Here is a 21776-nt window from a genome sequence, read left to right as displayed (position 1 = left end):
TATTTATTTGGTATAATCCTGTGAGCAATTCGGCTCTTGAATCGGGTGCAACCGCAACAAACAAAAAACAAAAACATGAACAAGAAAACATCTTAAAGTGGCTATGTGACTTTGTGCAAACAGAAAATCCAAGAAAAGACAGCAAAATATTGCAGAAAAAGCACCGTACACCCACGCTGTGCACAAATCTCAGTGGGATGCAAGTCAAACAACAACAACCACAAGACAACTTAGATTAAGTCCATCAGTCTAACTCCGTACTACAACAAACAAACATGGCCAAACCAAAAAACTTTTCGAAAATCACCAAAATAAAGCCATGAAAGCGATGAAACAGTGATCATAGGAACTGTTCAAGTTTCATTTATTTGGTATAGCCCTGTGAAGCATTCTGCTCTTGAATCTGGTGCAACCGCAACAAACAAAAACATGAACAAGAAACATCTTAAAGTGACTAAGCGCAAACAGAAAAATCCATGAGAAAAACGGCAAAGTCTTCAAAAACAGTGGATCGTGATGTTGGTATTGCCCGAAAGTGGCATACTGCCAATCCACACGATTTAGCCCGATTCTTGTGCAACAAAAATTTAGTTTTCAGGTCCATACGGCGTACAGCCGTTTCAATACGGGCAAGACATTTTTTTGTCTATTTGTTTGTGTTTCTCTCTTGTGATGGGACTTTGTGGGATGAACGTTGAGATTTATAAGGGCACAGGGTGATCAATATAAAGGTCTGAATTGGTCTGTAATGATGTAGGGCACTGACAAGGGGTTACCAGGTTTGAAGTGTGCACACAAGCATTTATATATTTTATCTTTTTTTACATTGTACATGTTTCCTTTTCAGGCAGAGTTATTGACAAACGTGTCGGGTTTTGTTGTTGCTCAGATGTCGCTGTGCTGTGGTAGCGTTGCCGATACGATATAAATTGTCCACGATAAGACAAAGTCACGTAGGTAAAAATATATAAAATAAATTAAAATGAAAACAAATAAATTCAATCATAATTTTTTTTTTACCTACGTGACTTTACCGAAAGAAACAAAGAGTATGGATCATTGCAGTCACGAAAACTTAAAATCTCGGATACGCCGATTATCGCGATATAAATCCCCCACGGCGGATTGACGCGGTTGCGTCACCGCTACGGGAGCCGATTCGGGTTCTAATATTAATTTATTTAACGATAAATCGCGTTTTTTAAATCGCAGAACCGAGGCGCCGAAGATTCAGTAGTGGTGTTGGTGCACAAGTGGCAGTGTACGGCTCTGCGAGTTGTGATGATGATCTGCATTACTACTAAAGTTCGTTTATAACCGAACGTGTGTTTGTTAACATAATTTAATTCAGTCAATCGTTCTGTTGGAAAGCGAAGAGGACTTTTCTGCCCGCATGCCACGATGTAAGCCCCATCGACTGCATTGGTCAACGTTGCGTTAGCCGTATTTAACTTTCGTCAGTCAACACGTGTCCGCTTTTAATTGTATCAGGATTAATTACGCTTTCTCTTGTTTATATTCCTGTAGGATCAACCACGTGTCTGCTAAGGTGGAGGATGTTTAAGCAATGCACGAGCCAGGTACACAGTAACACACATAACGCGCATTGCTTGCGAGCACCCATTAATGCACATCGATGTAAATCACTGTGATGATAAATGTGTCATTAGATCTCCTTTTGCCAGTACCAAAATATAAGAATTATGGTTTTACCCTTTTTTTTCTGGCAACAAAACTGAAACATTTTTACAGTTGTTTATAATCATGAATATATTATCAGAGTGTGTTTTTTGTTTGCATTTTGACCACAAGTATTGCGGTTAATGCAGACATGATTTCTCGTAAAAAGGTTTCAGTTTTGTTGCCAGAAAAAAAGGGGAAAAAATACATTATTATGTTAAATGTGTGTTTGGTTTTGGCCAGCATCGCACACTTATTCATCTGCTGTGTTTACATTGACTTTGGTATATACAGTGTGCAGTAGCTCTTTTTCACACCACACCAGGTAAACGCATATTTTAGGCTGAACCCACCTAGTTGTGGGACGAGCCAAGTTCAGATACGCACGTGGTGAGAATGGACTTGAACTACAGCCCCGGATTTCGGGGCTGTAGTTCACACCACCACACCCAGCCACCATGTACTGTATAAAGCACACAGTCTTTGTGTAATGTATTCATTCATACCACATTGTGTTTGGTATTGCATCTAATACACAGTACACCATACATTGTGTCTCTATTGAACGTACAATATTCTGTTATATATTCTGTGTTGTATGGAGTGCAGCGGTGTGGTGCAGTGCTTATCAAACTGCAGTGTGAGCTCGGCCACCTCGGTTCAATTCCCAGACAGGGCTAACGCCAGTGGTGAGTGAGATCCGAACCAGTTTTGCGCCCCCAGGGAGTAAAACTAACCCTTAAACCCGCACTGCCCTGCCACATTGGGGAGGTATGGTCAAGCAACCCCAAGCCATGGAGGGATTTAGCCAGCAGTGGATGAGAAATTACTTTAGAATCAAAAACAACGTATTGTATATAGCAGCTTTAATGTGAAGAATGCCTTTGAAAGGGGAATGTAAGGACACGACAACATAAGTCCCTTTGTGGTCAGTAGGGGACATTTCATTGCCTGTCTCAGACAATGCAACATTCAACCAAACAGGCAGCTGCGTGCACACAATAGGAGCCCTTTGAAAGCAAAGATAATGATGGGGGGGGGGGCTGCTATTAGCACAGCAGTCATTATCTAGGTAAACGGCACAGGTTTATCGTGATGCTGCGTTGGCAATGGTGCACACACACACATAACAAGCACTCAACGCATTCGTCAATAACACGACACAAGCACGCTGCCTTCAAAGGAAAACGATTGGCATTGCATGTTGGTGTGGCCCCTCGTTTAAAGGAGGAGAGATGAAGAAGGGTCATTGCCCAAAACGTCACCTATTTTATATTTTCCCCTTCTTATTGCAGGGTCATTGTCTAGGTAGCATTGCACAGATAATAGGAACGTGTAAGCGAGTGGTAAGCTCATAGCTCCACTTTGTGGCTGACAAACTCCCCCAATGCACTTTAGTTTTAGTTGAAAACTGAGATGCAAAAACATTTTTGCCAGTTTTACAATTGACTTTCTTGCTTTGGTAAGTGAGACATCCCAAATATTTATTTAATTCACTTAGTTTCAAAACTGTTTTAAGGATGGTCTTGCATTGGGATGTTTGACCAATACTATAAATGACTGGCTTCATGTGGGAATAATCCAGAGAAAGCTCACATGTGAGGGAGTGACACAACATCTGGCAAGCCCTGGTGTTCACCTGTTCAAGTACTAACCAGGCTCACTCCAGCTTAGCTTCTGCGCACATTCTTGGTGATTTGCTCAGTGGCCTTAGGCTGTTTATTTAAATTAAATTCTTTAAAAAAATACTTGTCCTGCTTCCCAAGACGATTAAAATGTGCACGTTGTATGTTGACAATAAATGCATGCAGAACATAGTGCATGGTAAATGAGAAATAGCTCCAATCTGAAATATACTGTAATGGAAATTACAATGCATACATCACAGTGATTGGTCATAAGCAATAGGTTAATCAATTGGTATAAGCTATAAAAAACATTCTGTGATCAGTTAATTGGCAGCCATTTTAAATAGTTGCCTCTGAACATCACTTCCTTCAAATGCTGCAAAATTACTGCAGTGCACGCCCAGCGTGGCGCCATGATGATCCCTGCCTGCCTTGTGTGCTTAACAATGCATTGTGAGCCTTGTGTACGGACATTATTTCTTATTTGTGCAAAATAATATGGAACTTGTATCGTGATTTTTTGTTCGATTAATCGAAGCAATAACCGATAGATGAACACATGATATCAGGAGTCGATAGCTGCAGTGCACTGATGCCTGTGGTCTCTTAAGAAAAATAATGCCATTTTAGAAACCACGAAGTTAGTCAACGTATAAGAATGAAAGTAGAACAATTTGTTATTAAATATGTCTAGTTATTTAGCCTGCCTAATTGAAGCCCAATGAATATTTAATTGTTGGTACGTGAGTTGGGCTGCGGTTGCCAGACCACAACTTTCTGGAAGCTGCATTGGTTGAAACGCTGTCATCCAGTGGAGGAAACCAATTCCCGGATCACCCTGAGTGCTCGTGATCTCGTCAGATCTTGGAGGCTAAGCAGGTGTGAGTCTGGGTAGTGTTTGGATGGGAGTCTGCCTGGGAACACGAGGCCTTGTAAAATTTGGCTCTGAAGTGGCCAGAAGATGGTCGTACACAAATGAATTTTGGAATCTATCTGTGGTGAGCTGTCGTTATGGTCTCACATGAAGCTAAACACTCGATAGGATTGGACAAACATCTCAATGCAGGACTCATCTGAAAAAGAGTCTCAAGACTCGGTAAGGCTACCCTTGGTAAATAAAGGGCATTACTATTGTGAAGCAATCACTGTCATTATAGTCAAGTTACATCTTCTATTAAACCACCAGTATGTGTGGCCAGAGACTGGAAAACCTCAGGTGGATTTTGTCACCCTGAATTGTAGCCACAGTCCATCACTCTCGGACCCTCTGTTGCTTGTTAATACTTGTATGAAATTGTTTCCCAAAATAACGATGTGGATGTGACAACTTAGCTGCCGTCCGTTATTATTGGGCCTGTCTGGCATAGGATGTGAACTGGTAAACCTTGGTGCCAGGTGTGTGGCGGTGGTCGCCTGCCTTACATACATTGTGATTGCTTGGGCTTGAAGGACTTTATTGTTCACAAAGTGCTTTTCAAAGAGGGGTTCTGGTTTTGCTGGGTTTAGATTGCATGTCATGTTGAATTATGATTTAGTTTCAGCTGCTGGGCCATATAAATGTGTATGAATCACGTAACTGCTTTATAATGAAATGCTTTTAGTGTGCAGCCTCGTTCAGGATTGAGATAAGAGCTTTGGTATTTTTTTTTATTACCCAACGATGTGCAGCTCTGTTGCAGGATATGGTTTACAGTGTTCTGTCTGGCGAGTAAAACGAATGGAAGCGACTATGGTTAATTGCATAACAAAGTGCCTGATCTGGATTTGTCCTTGGGTATTTTTCTTGGCATAAAATGTACTTGCTCAACAACCGTAAGAGCTGATAAATAACACACGTAATTATTTAAACGCTTCAAAGCTACACACGTTTCTTGAGTTTCATTGCTATTTCCCTATTCCACACCACTTCTGTGAATCCGTTGGTGCAGGATAGCTGTTCGTGTGGCTTCAACCGTCGCCGATGGTGACTCTGGACTCTTTATCTATCTCCATTTGTCGTGAAGCCAAGTTGCTAGCTAGACTGTGTGCATATTGATATATTATTACTGCGAGTGACTGGCTCGCTCAGAGGTAAGAGCGCTGAGCTAGCACATCTTAAGAGATCCTGGATTTGTTGGAATCCAGGCAGCCTCCTGTAATCTTCTTGGTTCTTTCGGAAAAGTCACGTAGAAGGGAAGTAATAAAATAATAAAAATAAAACATAGTAAAATTATTCTCACGACGTTTCGGCCACAACGCAAGCAGCCGTCCTCAGGTGAAAACCAGGTCCGTCGAGGCGACAGAGTCTGAATGAAACAGCACACGAGCTTGGAGCATCTATATAAGCTGGGCGCCTTGACAAAGGAATTTGCATATCAAGAGGAATTTAGCATATTTATGGGAAATGCAGGAATGTGATTAGTACTACATATGCATGTGCATTATGCAGGATTAACAGCATCAAAGGGAGCTTTGATCCAAGCTCGTGTGCTGTTTCATTCAGACTCTGTCGCCTCGACGGACCTGGTTTTCACCTGAGGACGGCTGCTTGCGTTGTGGCCGAAACGTCGTGAGAATAATTTTATTATGTTTTATTTTTATTATTTTATTACTTCCCTTCTACGTGACTTTACCGAAAGAACCAAGAAGATGAATCCCTGCAGTCACGAAAGCTTTAAATCGAAAGCCTCCTTTAATTAAACTGGGTTCTTTAGTGTGGTGAGCCTGGTCACCAAAGTTTGTACAAAAATATAATGTTAAATTTATTTCTGGCTAAATTATTGCTCCGAAAAAATTAAACCAATTTTCAGTTTGACTGTCATGCGACGAACATTTATTTGTCGAAGAGCAGGTGGGGAATTCCTGCCCCCTACTCTCTGGGTCAGAGGTCATTTGAGGGATGACAGAGGTAGCTCTGTGGCATCTGCTTCTGTGGGCTGTTAAAGGGGCTGTCCTGCTCCGCAAGAAGTGCGAACTGATTATGAACCTTGTGGCGGGACACCGGTGTCCCGAATTAACGAAAGTCAAAATCGTAATTAATGTATTTTCTTGGCGACTCCGTCCCACCGCATACATAAACGACGTGACCCACCAGAAATCAATCCTCTCGTTCTTCACCAAGCACCCGTCGTTGCCAAAATTGCCGTAGTCATAAACAAAACTTTGAAACTTTGGTTAGCGCATCGTGTAGGGCTCGTCGAGAGGAATAGATTGCTGTATTGTTCGTCTTCAACAGACAAAGTGATGTCGCAACGGAGTTTATGTGAGAGCCGGGGGCTTATGGGACACCGGGGTCCCACCATAAGGTTCAGTTTTGTCCCATGATTTGACACCGACAACACAATCAGGATAAAACTGAGGAAAAATTACAAAATAAATTAAAGGGCCTTCTGCAGTACCTTTTTGACCATCTGTAAATTATAATGGGAGCATCGTGCTGCTGCCAGACTTAGTTTTATAAGTATATAAGTATCACTCATACATTTCATGCCACTGCAATATAAATATCCGTGGCATTATTGGGTGTGCTTTGTTCAGAAATGTCTAAATATGTTTTAAATTATCGATTAAGGATTGTGTTATAATTATATCTACCCGAGTATTTGCAAATTAAACACCATTCATATGCCAAGTGAGTTTCCACGTTTTACAATACTGTATTCCTGGGGAACTACATTGTGAAATGTACGACAGTCATCTTCCTTTAGAAACATGTTATTTTTTTAAACATGCAATTAATACATTTTGCACTCTGTCTTGACAAGTCTGTGCAGCCCACAGCGCCGCATGGGAGTGCCTGTTTCGGTGTAAAACAGGGGAGCTTCGGGCTTGTGAGCCTGACATTTCGTCGCCAATTTTCACATGGACGCTTAACGAAAAAATCCACTCGTTTCAAACGAACGAGGGTGGCAAAGCTTGGGGTGTCACTCTCACTCGCCAATTTTTATTTTCACCAGCTTGGGGGTAGAATTTTATAATTGTTAAAGATTAAGAATCTAAAGCTTTCGTGACTGCAGGGATTCATATTCTTGGTTCTTTCTGACTTTACCGAAAGAACCAAGAATATTAAGAATCTACTCAAAGTAAGGGCGTCACACGCGTGTTCCTGGTACAGCCGTGTGTGTGTTAACCACGTCACCGATGATCGCGGTTGCTTGGTGGTGTTCCCTGCAGAGGATTTTGCGTGGGACGTTCTCAGGCGTCGATTAAAAAGCACTTCCCTGTGAAGACTTTTTTTCCAAGGAGTCTCGTTTGCAGTAGTCACTCATAATTCGTGACATTTTGCGTCGCTGCCCACGGCAAAATAGAGACAACCATTTAAGATGAGATATTGTTTCTAGAATCTATTTTAAAAATTCTTAGACATTGATTCTTCAACTCATTAGTCGTCATTGGTTGATTTTAATATGTAGTTGATTAATTGAAAGACGTTTCAATGACTTATAATCAAAAAATGAAGGCAAGAAAATCCAAATTGGAAATTCTTCCCAAAAAAGGTTCAGACCTGTGCAGGGTGTGTCGGGCGTGCTTTGCCTACCACATGACGTATCAAGAACCCGGTTTATCCACACTGTCCCTGCAGCCAAGGCAACAGATCGGGCTCATTGTCTCACTGCGGAGCTGCCGATGGGAACCGGCTCTGGACAAAGCGTGCACAACCTGCCGGGGCGGAGCTCCTTACCACCACCTGCTCGGCGGCACACACGGCAGGGGACCCCCGAGTTCGAGCAGACAGAGACCGCGTTATTCTGTCGCGCAGCTTTCAATGACACCACCGCAACTTGTGCGGTACTCAACGTTTTTGGGTTTAGATCGCGGGCATTTCCAATCTTGGCTAACAACGGATTAGCGCTGTGCGTTATTTGATTTTTTTAATCGTTGGGCAAAAAGCCTCTTTTAGCCACGAGACCCTTTGCCGTGGAGAGTGTGTTCAACCTTTTTTATTTTGAGTTTCTTTTATAAATAGGAAGAAACACAAAAAATGTGTTTTTTTATTAATGTCATTTATTCTAATTTAATATTTTAAGAACAATAGCCTTTCGACAGGTGACTGCTCAAGGTCAAATATATATTTTTTTAATGTACACAAAAAGCGTGCAGTGAGCACAGGTGCTGGATATTTAATTTGATTACTCGGCGCAGCCTTCATCTCTCCGTATGTCCGTCAGCATCACGTCGTGCTTTCGTAAGGATCTGTAATTCCACTGAGCCGGCACATCTTGTGCTGCGGTGGTGCCCGTGTACCGTGTGCCCAAGAGAATCTTCCAACCCGGCACCCGGGGTCTGAATCCAGAGCCCACCTGCCGTCCCCAGGTAAATATTGATGTAGCTCTGTACACGCGTGTCCTTGTTCTCTCCGTTAACAGTGAACTAGATGCTCTCAGTGACTGCTGCGTGCGCGTGCTTTACTAGCACGTGGCGCTTTTGAAAGGCACAACGGTAAGTGTGAAGTGTTTGTCCCAATAACCCAAGGCTTGTATTACTTTAAAGTGTGACCAGTGATTACATATTGCGGATTTTGTATAAATTAATTATTGCGCTCTTCGTCGTCATTAAAGTCATGACCATCATCATCATCGAGTCAATTATATCACACATTATCTGAATCACGATTATGATCATTGAATCACGGTCATTAATGTCAAACTTATCAGTCATCATCATCAGAGAAATTTGTACTCGGATGCACATGTAACAGTCACGTATGTGCCATGGTTAGCTGTTACAGGTCTTTAGCCCTGACAACAGCAGCCTGCCCCATACGGTGACAGACCGGGTGCGTCGTTGAGTTTGTGAGCTGATGTCTCCGAAGGATTGGATTTTTTTAACCAAATACCCGAGACCTCTCTTCCCTCCCCCTCTCCTGGCACAGACTGTGTGGATAAGCCGGATGTGTACTTTATGCTCTTTAACTTGCATGCTTAGGAACACTCACCCCGGCCCGCAGCTTAAAAACAACCGGTGAAGGCTGTGGGAGATCATCATTGCTGCTTGGGATAGTTCATTTGCAGTCCCTCCCGCTAATACGACACGTTACACCGAATGTCATGGAGGGGCATTGCTGCAGCTGCTCAGCTGACTCATTTTATATATATTTTTAAAGTTAAATTAATTGACAGATTAAAGCTTGGTCTTAATCAATTGGTGAAAGTGCACCACCTCATGGGAGGCCAGTAGTAACTGTTCTCTTTCATGCCCCCCTCGCCACAGGAATGTGAAACTCCCACTGTGCTTTTTTTTTACTGCTGCCGTAGGTTTTGTCATTGCTATTTTAAATTAGGCTGTCGTCCACTATTAATGGGGATTCGACTTACCATAGCCTTCGTTCGTCTTGAAAGCATTCCGCACGGATCTGCTATTTATATTTTGTTTTCTCATCCTGGATACAAACCCCCGCAGTCTTAGATGCAGCGCGCATGGTTTCTTGTTGTGTGCCATTAAGAATGAACTGGAGATTGGGAGAATGTTCCTTCGTTCCCGACGCCTCGCGAACGTGGAATCATTTGGTGTCTCTCTTGTAGCGCACATCCGTTCCCTCTTGGTCTTCAATGATAAACTGGATTAATTACCAAAAATCCGTGATAGGAATTTGCCTTTGATGTTGTACCTCGTTTTTCACGTTATGTAATTCGTGTTATTTTCTTTCACACATCTAGCTTTCATTTCCTTTTATTTATACAGTAATACAGTTACACTTGATTTTCTTGTCGTACAATTTACTTTCTCGTACTGGTATTACCCTTTGGAGAGCCAGGTCTCGTTTGAATAACAGACCTTTTATTCTAAAATGGGTGGTTACTTGGTTGAAATAAAGGTTGACTGACTGCACTGCCTAGATTTATGTTTTCATGTTCACGTGATAATTTCACTTCACTACCATGTGAGAATGCACAGCACGCACTCACAGGATGAGACACTCGCGCATGCGTCTGCACTGTCATGAGCATGGAGGTGCAGCTGCCTGCCAGGGAGACATGCAGGGAGTGGTGGAGGAGGACGGGGAAGAGTAGGGTGGGGTGAGGGCCTTGGGGGCGGAGAGGATTCTCTTTGAGGAGGAGGGGCACGTGGGGAGAATGGTGGGGAGGGGGGGGGTCTCATACAACGCAAGCAGAGCTCCTCCTCGCAGACCCAGAGCTGCACGCATGCAGAGACACCCGATTGTTCATTGAGGACTGAAGGTCAGCCTTGTGTGTGTCCCCTCAGGTCACAGCAGCAGAACGAGTGTCCCTTGGCTGGCGTGGACCATTGAAGCCGTGCACAGGTAAGAGCTACTCCGCCAGATCTATGGGTGCTGTAATAATTAAGATGTTACGACTGTGTGTGGGCGTCTTACACAAGGCTGGGAAAAGGACACAACGTGAATGAACAGACATCTGCTCGCAATTAAACCACGCTACAAGAAGTGCGCAGCGGACGAGGCGACTGCAGCTGCTGCCCGCCGTCCTCTGATGCCTCTCGAGGGAGTCTGGTTGTAGCAAAGCTTTGAATTAATGTACAAGGTTTATTCATGCAAACGTCTGCAGGGTAAAATGCCAAGCGGTGACATTTACTGCTCCCACTGATTTTTTTTAATCAGTGCTGTGGAAGGTGCGTCATGCATTTATTTACCTTTGGTTATTTAACATTTTTTGGAACATAATTGTGTCTAAAGATAAAATTCATGGATCGTTCTTGAAAAACAGTAACATAATGTGAGTCTTCGTCTGCTTTATTTAAAGGAACAGAGCTAAACTAGTTATGTTGGTAAGTGTTATAAAATATATGGTTCGTCAGCGCAAAGTTGCTCTTGTTAGATTACTCGGTGTGTGGATTGCGCAATTTTATTGTTTGGGCTGTTCTAAAGAACGACAAAATATAACCTTACGCGGTGCTCGCTGTACTGTATGTGTAGCCTGATTGGAGACGGCAAGGTCATTGTGTGAATTTAATGTGCTCGGCATGCATTGATCGGGCCTCGGTGGCCGTAGCTAAGGTATGGATTAATTTTTTTGCTTACTGTTGATGCTCTGTCCTGTTTAATTAATACAAGCTTGTTCACATGACATGACATTGTTTAATAAAACCTGACAATCACAACAATTCCACAAAATTGGAATGGTGTTATTATTACGTGTTGTTACTAAATTAGGTATTTACGCTGGAAAGCCTTATAGAGTATTAAGATAAATTTTTCGTCTGGGTTCTATGTTGGATGATTGGCCAACTCCACTCTAAATTTCATATAGGTGGAAACCACAGAGTTTCCAGAGAAAACCATATAATAATTTTGCTGTACTACCACCGTCCCTTAACCATCTTGAGGCCCAGCAGAGTGGGAGTTTCACAGCACACAATAAAAAAAAACTCTTTGCATGATCCACCAACCCCCACCTCCACAGCGCTGCGTTAAGGATTGTCCCCTGCATTGTAGGAGCTTGGGCTTGCGAGCGGACATTACGGACTGTCATTTGTCTGACATTGAGAATCATGGTTAGCTTAAGGCATCGCTGCATGGTCAGGACGATGAATTGTGAATGTTGTTAGTGTCGTCTTTTTGCTGCTGTTGTTGCAGGAAGGCTACAATGGTTTTGACTTGCTGACTGCACCACCTGGGCCTTGGTACTCTCCCGTATATCCTACATTTTTTTTATGGATGCCAACTTCTGATTGGTCCATGACCATGGCGTGAACTGTAAGGCTACAACATATACGCAAATATTTAGTGTTTTGCATTCTGATTATTGCATACAACATCAACAAATAAACACTAATGCATGTAAAATAATCTCCAGCCTGTACCACTTTTCTGTCTGATTAGTTTTTCATCATATGCACCTTATGGCGGGACTCTGGGGTCCCTTAAGCCCCCGGCTATTGCATAAACTGTGTTGCGACGTCATTTTATGTTTGTTGACGGCGAACCATGCGGCAATCTATTCCTCTCGACGAGCTCTACATGATGTGCTAGTCAAAGTTTTGTTTATGACTATGGCAATTTTGGCAACGACGGGTGCTTGGTGAAGAACGAGAGGATTGATTTTGACTTCCGATTATTCGGGACCCTGGGGTCCCGCCATAAGGTTCATAATCAGTTCACACTTCTTGCATAGCAGTAAAGCCCCTGTAAATCATCTTTAAATCAAATATGCAGTACAAAGCATATACAAATAAAAATGTTTACATGTTTACCCAGGAGAGCATCACCAAGGCTGCGCTTTGCGTGATTTAATTTTAAATGTCGGAAGAAACAAACGTGCTGGAGTAAAGCCTTAAATATAATTGGGTGAAAAAACAGTGGCTTATAATTTAAAAACTGGATACTGAGATAACCCAGTGGACTTTATCCCACGTGATAATGATGCATGCACACCTGGGAGGGATTTTAATTAGAGGACAATGCTGAAAGTGTTAGATGGGTGTAGATTTTTTGTGCAACAGTCATGCACATTTAATTGCTGGTATGTCATTGGTGCTCGTCATGATGGTATAAGTGTGGGGGAGAGCATACATGGATAAAATAGATTTCCAAACAGACGAACATTTCTATTGTGATGTTGCAATGTTTCATCATAGTGTACTTAAGATATCAGGATTGTGTACAAACTAAGTAATGTGTGTAACCTTTGTGAAAATGGCTTTGCGTGGATCTCTGTGTTTAGCAAGGTTCGAATGAGGTATGAGAAGTCGTTTGTGATTTGTAGCACAGACAGGAGGCAACATTGAATTTGCATGTAAATGTTAGATCGGTGATGTACCTCCATGACGACGACGCAGCTGTGGAGGTGGCCATTGCATTGTGAGAGATTAGCATGTCAATGTAAACGAACCACCTCTAGTCCCGCCCACTTACCCTTGGGCTGATCTCATCTCAAGCCTATGTAACTTCGTGTTTCAGCAGCTCTCCCGCTGTATTTTCTCCTGCCTCGGCAGCTCTCTCGCTATGTTTTTTCACATGATGACGATTGCTTGTGTTGCGATCGAAACGTCGTGATAATTTTATTATTTTTCTATCTACGTGGCTTTACCGAAAGACCCAAAGAATATGAATGGATTTTATTCAGTGCATTGTATCCACTATATAGTCTATAATATTCATTGCGAGCATTGGGACTGCACATAGACCACGTTTTTTACTGTCCCCATGGATTTGGAGCATTTCATGTGCACGTGCTCTGAATTCTAAACCTTTATTCTTAACATATTTTAACACTTCCCCACACCAGTTTGTTCTTGAATTATTGCTTTAAAGACCAAATAATAGTACGACCAGCCACCCTTGTATTTTTAAACATTTGGAAATGAGAGACAGCCTTGATACAAAACACAGTTCACCTGGCCATCTCCGCAGTGACTGCTGCGGCTCAGTGAGTGGGATTTCTACAGTGTAAGTGTTAAATCATCTCATCAGGAATCCCATGCCCCTGTTTGGAGGGTGGAATTGATTGGCCCTTTAATGCACTATGGAGACGAGCTTTGGGACAAAACATGTAATCAGTGGAGCTGCGTTACAGGATTTTGTTCGGCATAAGTATATGCTCGCCCAGCCACTCGGTGATTCATGTTCATGGGTTGGGTTAGGCTTGGGGGTATTATTGATAGCATCACACTTTAGGCCAAACAGCACGCCAGGCTGATTATATTATTCAAATTTTCAAATGTATTCCGAAAATGCATCGGCGTGTTTTGTAAAATACATGCCAACGATTTCACAACTGAGGCCTTATTTGTTATGAATTCATGGATGCAAGTTTACATCTGCTGTCTGGTTTATTTTATATTAATTATTATCCCTGGTCTCCATTCTTAAAATAACATGTCCCAGGGAGTGCTTACCTGATTATAAATAGTGATAATGTCATTTAGTTATCCAGGAATTCTCACTAAGTATCAAGACAATTTTTTTCCAGCAAAGATCTGCATTTCGTCATTTGACTATTTCTGTTGTAAGACGCGATTGCCTGAAGTACACGGAGAAAACACACACATACACGAGGGGATAACATTCAAACGTCGGTATATTTGGGTTCACGAACCTACCTGCCATATGGCCATCACCTGTCTAGCTCACAGGCCAGCAACTTTTTTCAGATCGACAAAACTGATGGTCCACTAAGAACTAATATAAAAAAGCTAGTGTACAGACATGCACCACCATGTCCTGCATTGCATCCTGCATGCAAATAGTCAAACTGTTTTAAACACTTTCCAACGAAGGTTGAAAGCGTTTCTGCATTTTCTGTGTCCATCCGTCCGTAATAATGATCTCTGAGATGATTAAATGTGAACAAACGTGTGTATTATTAAGGTTTGTAGCTCATGGAAAACCGGCCAAATCGTTCAAAGGGTTTCTCAAAACCTGTATACACAAACCAGAGGAAATAGAACTATTTGCAAATATGCAAATGATTTTTACCTTGAAAGCCACCTGTCGGCATCGATATTGCAAATTAAAAATTTTGAATGTTAGAAAGCGTTAAGTAATCCACGCGGACGCATGGATTTTGCTTACTTGTTTAGTTTGTGTTGGTGTTGCTTTGAGGGCGGTTGACGGGAGGAGAGTGCCACCATGGAGTTGGCGGAGGCTGGGCGCCTGGAGCGTGCCCATGTGCACGCCATCTACGCGCAGATTGCGCCGTCGTTCGACGACGCGCGCTACGGAGCTTGGCCGCGCGTGCGCCACTTCCTGCAGGGACAGCCGCCTGGGAGCGTCATCGTCGACGTTGGTGAGCGCTCGCACCACGATACGTTACGATGCATCACGATGTGATGCGGCGCAGTGTAGAGAAATTTGGTGCTCGCAATCACGCATCCAACAACGAAGGCTTTCTGTTTACACGCGCGCTCTCTGCTGCAACCAAGGCAAGAGCTTCGAGGCTTTCTGTCGAAGCCCACCAGTCAACCTCCACTAAGTGGGAGATTGTTCATTGTCCTCTGCTGCCCCCATAGTCTGGAACTCCCCACAGTCATCCATGGTGTTGACTCCCTGCCCCTGTTTAAGTCCAGGCCTGAGACCTTTCTATCTTCCTTTTCCTTTTAACTGTATATCTCTGTAAAATTAATATGCCAACTGTTTTATTTCAGTGACATGGGATACAATCACATTTAATGCCACATAAATCTAATTCGGATTTTATTTACAAATTTCTGGTACGATGACATGCACAATGAAATAGGCACACACAACATGACAACGAACTCAGAATAAAATAATGTACATATCTAGCTATTCAAATCTATTCTTAAATTCACAATAGACAATGCATGTAAGTATCAGTTATTTATTATTCATGCAGATTATTTGCAAACTATTGTTTTATGTTACATTTGAATCATGGACTAACAAAACTGTATAATCCAGGCAAAAAATAAGAAACGGCTAAAATGAGACAAAAATAATTGGATTTTGTATTGATTCATGACCCCAATTAGTGCGATTCATAGAATCTCTACGGGGGGGGGGGGGGTGAATCATTAAATGCCTAACAAGCACACAGCACAACAACAAAATATTCCGTACAAGATTTTGCTGTTCCATTGTTAGTCGTGACAAATCTCAAATAAATCACAGTTTTTTGTAAATACTCTTGTAATAGAACGATATAAAATATGCTAGGTTGTTTGGGGGGTGCCTATGGCGCCCCCCAAACAACCTAATCGAACGTCTGTCCCTGCGACTTGTTGATTGTGATAGCATATACGGGGAGAATGGGAAATTATCGTCGTCGTAAAACAAAAGGCAAAATCAACACCGAATCGCCTCGTTCTCCCTCTCAAGCGTTCGTCATGTTCATCACAGATAGACAAAGTTGGGCGTTTATATTATTAAGTGGCCATCGTTCAGAGAAGAGAGAGGGAAAAGAGTTTAACATTGACTTTGAGGTGGAGATTTTCGTGCCTACCAGCTCAGTGCTCTGACCTCTGAGCCACCCAGCCCAGCATGTTCACACATTGAGGAAAGTTGACTATTATAGCTGGCCTGTTATACATTTGTCTTTTATAACAATTTGGAAATATGTAGAAATATGGACTGGACTCATAAGAGTGTGCAATGTCAAATGTTCTTACTTAACTGTTTCTCCATCCATTGGCTTCAATGGCATTGTTCATTTTGCACATCTGTCATCTGATGTCCTAGCTCGCTGCCCGGCCCGGCTCCTTTTAAGTTCTTTTCTATTTTCCACAATCCACCAATACAGCGTATATTAAACTTGTACGTAAATGTATTCGGAAGAGGAACGTGATTTTCTATTGCTGGCTCAACAACTCTAAAGGAAACATGAACTCCTACACGGCACTTGTTTTGAACACGGGGACACTGTGACCTTGGCACTTACTACTCATACACGCATACAATGCACAAATGTGCACGTACGCACGCACACACAGACACACACACGTGCAGGTGCGCGTAGTAATTCGCACTCTCCCGTTCCCCAGGCTGCGGCAATGGAAAGTACCTGGCACTGAACGGGCAGGCGTTCACACTGGGCTGCGACTACTGCCTGCCACTGGTCCAGGCTTCCCGTGCCAAAGGTCACGAGGTCATGGTGTCGGACAACCTGCGTCTGCCACTACGAGACGGCTGTGCTGACGCTGTCATCTCCATCGCAGGTTTATCTATCCCTTCCTGGTCTGCTCGCCGCCGGTGTTGATTTACGAATAGTAAACCACTCAACCTTCATCATCATCGTCAGTGGCCATGTTCAATCCACTCCTGGGTAAAGGCCTTACAAAGCCATCACCATCTCCCACAGTCTCGGGATGCCTCAATCCATCTTGCTGCTGATCTTATTGCTCCCATCTATGTCATGGCCATCTTCACGCGTATGTTCCCTATTTTGGCTACCGTTCCTTCATCAGTCTAATTCACGAGCCACCATCCCTTAGAGCGATGTGTCATGCCTAAGCCAACTTTCATTCACAGTGCATACGGAATCTCTGATGTTTTTATAAAATCTTATTCGTTTGTTCCTCTTTCTTTCTCTGTAATATCTTTTACATGCATCTCTCCACGTTTCTTTGTGTAGATTTTGTTTTGTGTTCCACGTTTTTTGTCAGAATCACGTTTTCCAATCCATGTCATAACAGGCACTAACTAGGCCCTGCTTTTGCAAGCTTTCCTCTTTAGACACACTGGTATGTTTATTTTTATTTTCAAATTTTTTTTTTTAAAAAACACCCCAACCTGCACTCTCTTACCTATTTATTTAATCAATGATCCCAGGCCACCTTCAATATGTTCCCTGTCTATATATACTCTGTTGTCTTTTTCAGATTTGGACTTCAAACATGTACTGTGTTTTCTTTTGCTCGGGGAACTTGATGTTTGCGACTTTTGTTTAACTCGTATAGCTCATCTGTGCAGTATGCTTTGTTAAATTCTTGCATAATTTCCTGTCGTTAATTTTCATCGGTTGTTAAAATGACTAGCTGAAGCCAAATGACTTTGAAATAACCTTTGGGCTTCTTCCAGATGTACATTTTATCAGAGTGTTTCATTATTAATCTCTTCAACCTCAGACTAGGTTCAAAATCACTTGGTTTCATTATCAAAGAATGGCTATCATTGCTATGCCATAGAAGTTGTGCTGCTGGGTGTACTGGTGTTGTGGAGAGGGCTGGGCTTGGCGCGTAACTATAATTCATTGCCTTTTGAGGCATGGTTGGTAATCTGTGCTTTTATGATCACTAGTTCATAAAGCCTGTATTTGCCAGGCAATGATTAACCTGGTAATATTTTTTAACAATTTTTATCTAACAACTACTTTTAAAAAAATGTTTGCGCAAAAAAAACACAAATTGACAACTTGATTCAACTTCTTATATTTAAAGACGTACCCATCATCGGAAACCACTCAATTTAAATATTTTCTTTTTTATTAGAAAGAACAAACATTTATTCAGATATTTGGTAACAAATAGTGCACAAATGCAGGACCTAACTTATGTTTTTTAATAAACGTTTTCTTATACTTTCCTGGAAGATACATTCAACATGGCATTAATTAATCTCATTGTATAGCTGAATAGACGAATTAACAAATTACGTTATTTTATTGTTGTTGGTGATGTTGCTGCTGACAGTGCTGCACCACTTCTGTACGAAGTCGCGGCGTGTTCGTGCCCTGCGCGAGATGTCACGCACCCTCCGCCCCGGTGGACGCATCATGGTCTACGTGTGGGCCATGGAGCAGACTCGGCGGCGCTTCAACAAGCAGGACATATTTATCCCCTGGCACCCGTCCGCTCCACTTGGCGTTTCCACCGTCGACGCGCACGGCAAGCGGCCGCCCCCACGGCAAAGCTCTCTGACGGCATCGTCTCCACGGCTCTTGGCAGGACACGCGATGAGAGATGGTGACGGTTGCCGTCGGTCGAGCGAGGATTTATCCAACGTCAAATTTTACAAATCTGCAAGGAGGTTCTCGGAAAATGATGTTGGGCGACGTGATGCAGAGGAGTCTAGCTACTGTGAAAACGGAGGTGTTGATATGAGGAGGTACATCTGCAACAAAATTGCCTCTTCGAACAGTGATTTTACCTGGGGCGGTTCCTCGCCTACGCCTCACCAAAGCAGGGAACCGACCAAACATGCATCTCTTGTGAATGGCAGCCCCGACCACGGCAACCGGTGCAGGAGCTCGTGCTGTGGTAGCCGTGGAAGTAGCTCTTCTTCTGTCGGAGACCTGGGTGTGAAGCGCTCCAGTGGTGGAGACCTCCGCATGGGAAACAGAAGTGATTCGTGTTGCATCGACGAAAGGTCCAGCTCGAGCCGCCTCTACACAGCGCTGGAGAAGACTTTCGCATCTCTCTTCTTTTCCCGGTCGCTGGATGAGCCGCTGTCCAGGAGTGCTAATCATCATCCAGGGTCATCTGGGTCAGCTACCCGCCCGAGCGCAGAGCCCACAAGGCACCGAAGTCTTGAGCACAACAATTGTGGGTTCTTCCAGCCAAGCCATCTGCCAAGCACCCAAAATTCTAGCAAAGAGGGACTGGATGATCTAGACCAAGATCCTGCCTCTGAACAGATGCGAATAACGGACAGCTCAGACGAAGAGGATGATGTATTTTTACGCCTGCGCGGAATAGATGTGAGTGTCGGCGATCGTACGGGCTTCTTACCTGCACGGAGAGCATTGGGATCACACGAGGAGGTCTCTCGCTTCGTGGAGGTCCTTGCCAGTACGTCGCGCTCCAAGGTCTGCCTTCCAGATCTTGTAGAAGCGCCGCGTCGGAGTTGCACGCTCGCGGGACGGGGGATGACACAGATCACCAAGAAGCCCTTAGAAAGTCATTCTGCCGGCCTCCGGTTTTCTTTAAAAGAGGGTGACAGCGACAGCCATGTGCGGAATGACTCTGAGTTATTTAACGGTACTGCCAGAAGCTGTGAATGGGGCCGTCCAGAGAGCCCGGACGTAACCGAGAACGGGGAGCATTTGAGAAATGGCACCAAGGAAGACTTTGGTAATGATGATGCTGATGGCGATTGTGATGGGGAAGGTGATGGCGGCGGGGCAGAGGGAGGAGAAACACCGGAAGAACCCCGTTGGCTGCGCTACTACCATGTGTTTCGCGAGGGAGAGCTGGCTCAGATGATTGAGCGGCACGTAGTGGGGCTGCGAGTTGTGTGCACCTATTATGATCATGCAAACTGGTGCGTCATCGCCCAGAAGGAGGGGGGAGATGACACCTATGTCCAGCCCAATACGGTGCCCTCCGCTCATTCTGACGCCCGTCCCAATGGAGCACCAAATACCCATTCCAATACTCGCCCTTCTCCCAGTACCCCTCCCGATCTGCATTTCAGCACCCATTCCAACACACATTTCGCTACCCATTGCCACGCCCACTCTCACACCTATCCAAACACCCATCCCAACACTGCATAAATGTAATCCTGCATTTATTATACTTAAGACTTCATTCCTCCTGCCTTCACTATGGCTCGGTTTTTCATTTTCACACATCGGATTCATGCAAGGTGCGGTGACTTAACTTGAATTTTACCGAGGAAGGTAGGGAACCTACACTGCAGGGTTGCACAAGGAATGCTGTGTAAAACTTGCAGCAGGGTTACGGTACAAAACTCCAGTCGTCAGAATCGCTCGTTCTAATCTCAGAACTCAATGGGCCTGGTCGGCGTTTATTTTGGTTCTGCTTTGCTCCGAGTGTACTTGCTGATCAGGTGGGTGCTGCAGCTGTTCCATCAGCTGTCTGCACACCCTGTGCCAGGATACCTTGGCGAACGGCGGTGTTATCCTGGACAAGCATTGCAGGCAGGTAGTCATATTCTAATGGTACTCATGAGCAAAAGACCAACATCACATAAAGCGGCAGGCTGTAGCAAATTAATTCTTGAATCGGTCGCTAAACATATGACAATGACTCGCTGCATTGTTGTCGGCCCATGAAGTAAATTAACGTGGCAGCCGCAATCATGAATGACATATTTTCAGCAGGGGGCGCCTTTTATCTGAATGTTTGACTGTGGCCTCAACGAATGCATACTGTTTTGCAAAATGTATCACAGGGAAAAGACCAAAGCGAGTTTTCAGTGAAAATTTAAATGCAGCATTGTCCACATTAGTTCCTGGTGGTTTCGTGTCTGGTTGAGCCCCTGAGTCGTTATTCATTAAATATTTGTTTTAAGATCAATGACCAAACCCACCTTGCGATGAATGAGGAAATTAAATTCCACTGATCTGCCTAGGGTTGTCAAAATTGAGGGCCTTACAATATATACTGCCTGGGAGTAACGATGATAGAAAATATTTTCATTTGAAAACCAGCTCGCATTGTGAAATGTCGAGAAAAATGTCGAAGGTTAGATCATTAAGCAATACTGTAAATGTATTTAAATCTAGACACAACCTGAATTATTGTCAATAACTGGTGAAATCCAGTATAAGCAAACGAATGGCCCGTTTTGTATGTCTATTCAGCTACCGTATAATAATTTACTTTCTAAATATGCAAATAGTACATTCCTATGGTCCCAAGTGCTTTCATAGCAATAGTGATTTACACTGATTTGATTGTGAGATGTCGTGAGTTTAAGCGAACTGTAATTTATTTATGTTTCTGTTTTAAATTATGCTGATGAAACGTATTTGTGCCATCTTGGTTAGATTTTAGAGTGTGTGCCTTTTTGCAGTATTACAAGTAATTTTATCTCTGTGTTCTAAATTATTGTTTTGATTGAATAAAGATGCTATTGTTGAATTTAATTAATACGTACCTGAATTAAATCACCCAATGGAGTTAAGTGTGATGCGGTGTTGTAAAGTATATACATACATTTACACATACATGATCGTATGTGGATATTACACTTTTAGAACACCAAAAGTTTACATAGGTGGAATTCATTCTATGATTATGCGTCCTTCTCTGGTGTAGTGAGTTCATGTCCTTAGCCCAGTCACCAATGACAAAAAATAGCATTTGTGGTTTTACTTAATTCTGTATATTTTCAGGCTCTGAAGATGTTATATTTTCGTGCATTGCCCT

General features: G+C 43.1%; 1 protein-coding gene across 4 annotated transcripts; it reads left to right on the top strand.

The window, feature by feature from the left end:
* The first annotated feature begins 1213 nt into the window (after positions 1-1213).
* Positions 1214-21493, top strand: TRMT9B (tRNA methyltransferase 9B (putative)). Of its 4 annotated transcripts, XM_078600924.1 has the most exons (9): positions 1214-1403; positions 1528-1580; positions 2290-2369; positions 7870-8600; positions 10491-10548; positions 11839-11958; positions 14806-14989; positions 16704-16877; positions 18351-21493. In XM_078600924.1, exons 7-9 carry the CDS (start codon positions 14833-14835, stop codon positions 20153-20155), a joined length of 2136 nt encoding a protein of 711 aa, XP_078457050.1. In that variant the 5' UTR covers positions 1214-1403; positions 1528-1580; positions 2290-2369; positions 7870-8600; positions 10491-10548; positions 11839-11958; positions 14806-14832; the 3' UTR covers positions 20156-21493. The 4 variants fall into 4 exon arrangements, with proteins under 4 accessions (XP_078457050.1, XP_078457047.1, XP_078457051.1 ...); XM_078600921.1 differs by lacking the exon at positions 2290-2369; XM_078600925.1 differs by lacking the exons at positions 2290-2369; positions 7870-8600.
* The last annotated feature ends 283 nt before the right edge of the window (positions 21494-21776 follow it).

Source organism: Lampetra planeri, chromosome 15, assembly GCF_965212315.1.
Source record: "Lampetra planeri chromosome 15, kcLamPlan1.2.h2, whole genome shotgun sequence".
Taxonomy (NCBI): Eukaryota; Metazoa; Chordata; class Hyperoartia; order Petromyzontiformes; family Petromyzontidae; genus Lampetra; species Lampetra planeri.
Note: the sequence above shows the minus strand (reverse complement) of the source record. Positions and strands in the feature narration are given on the sequence as shown.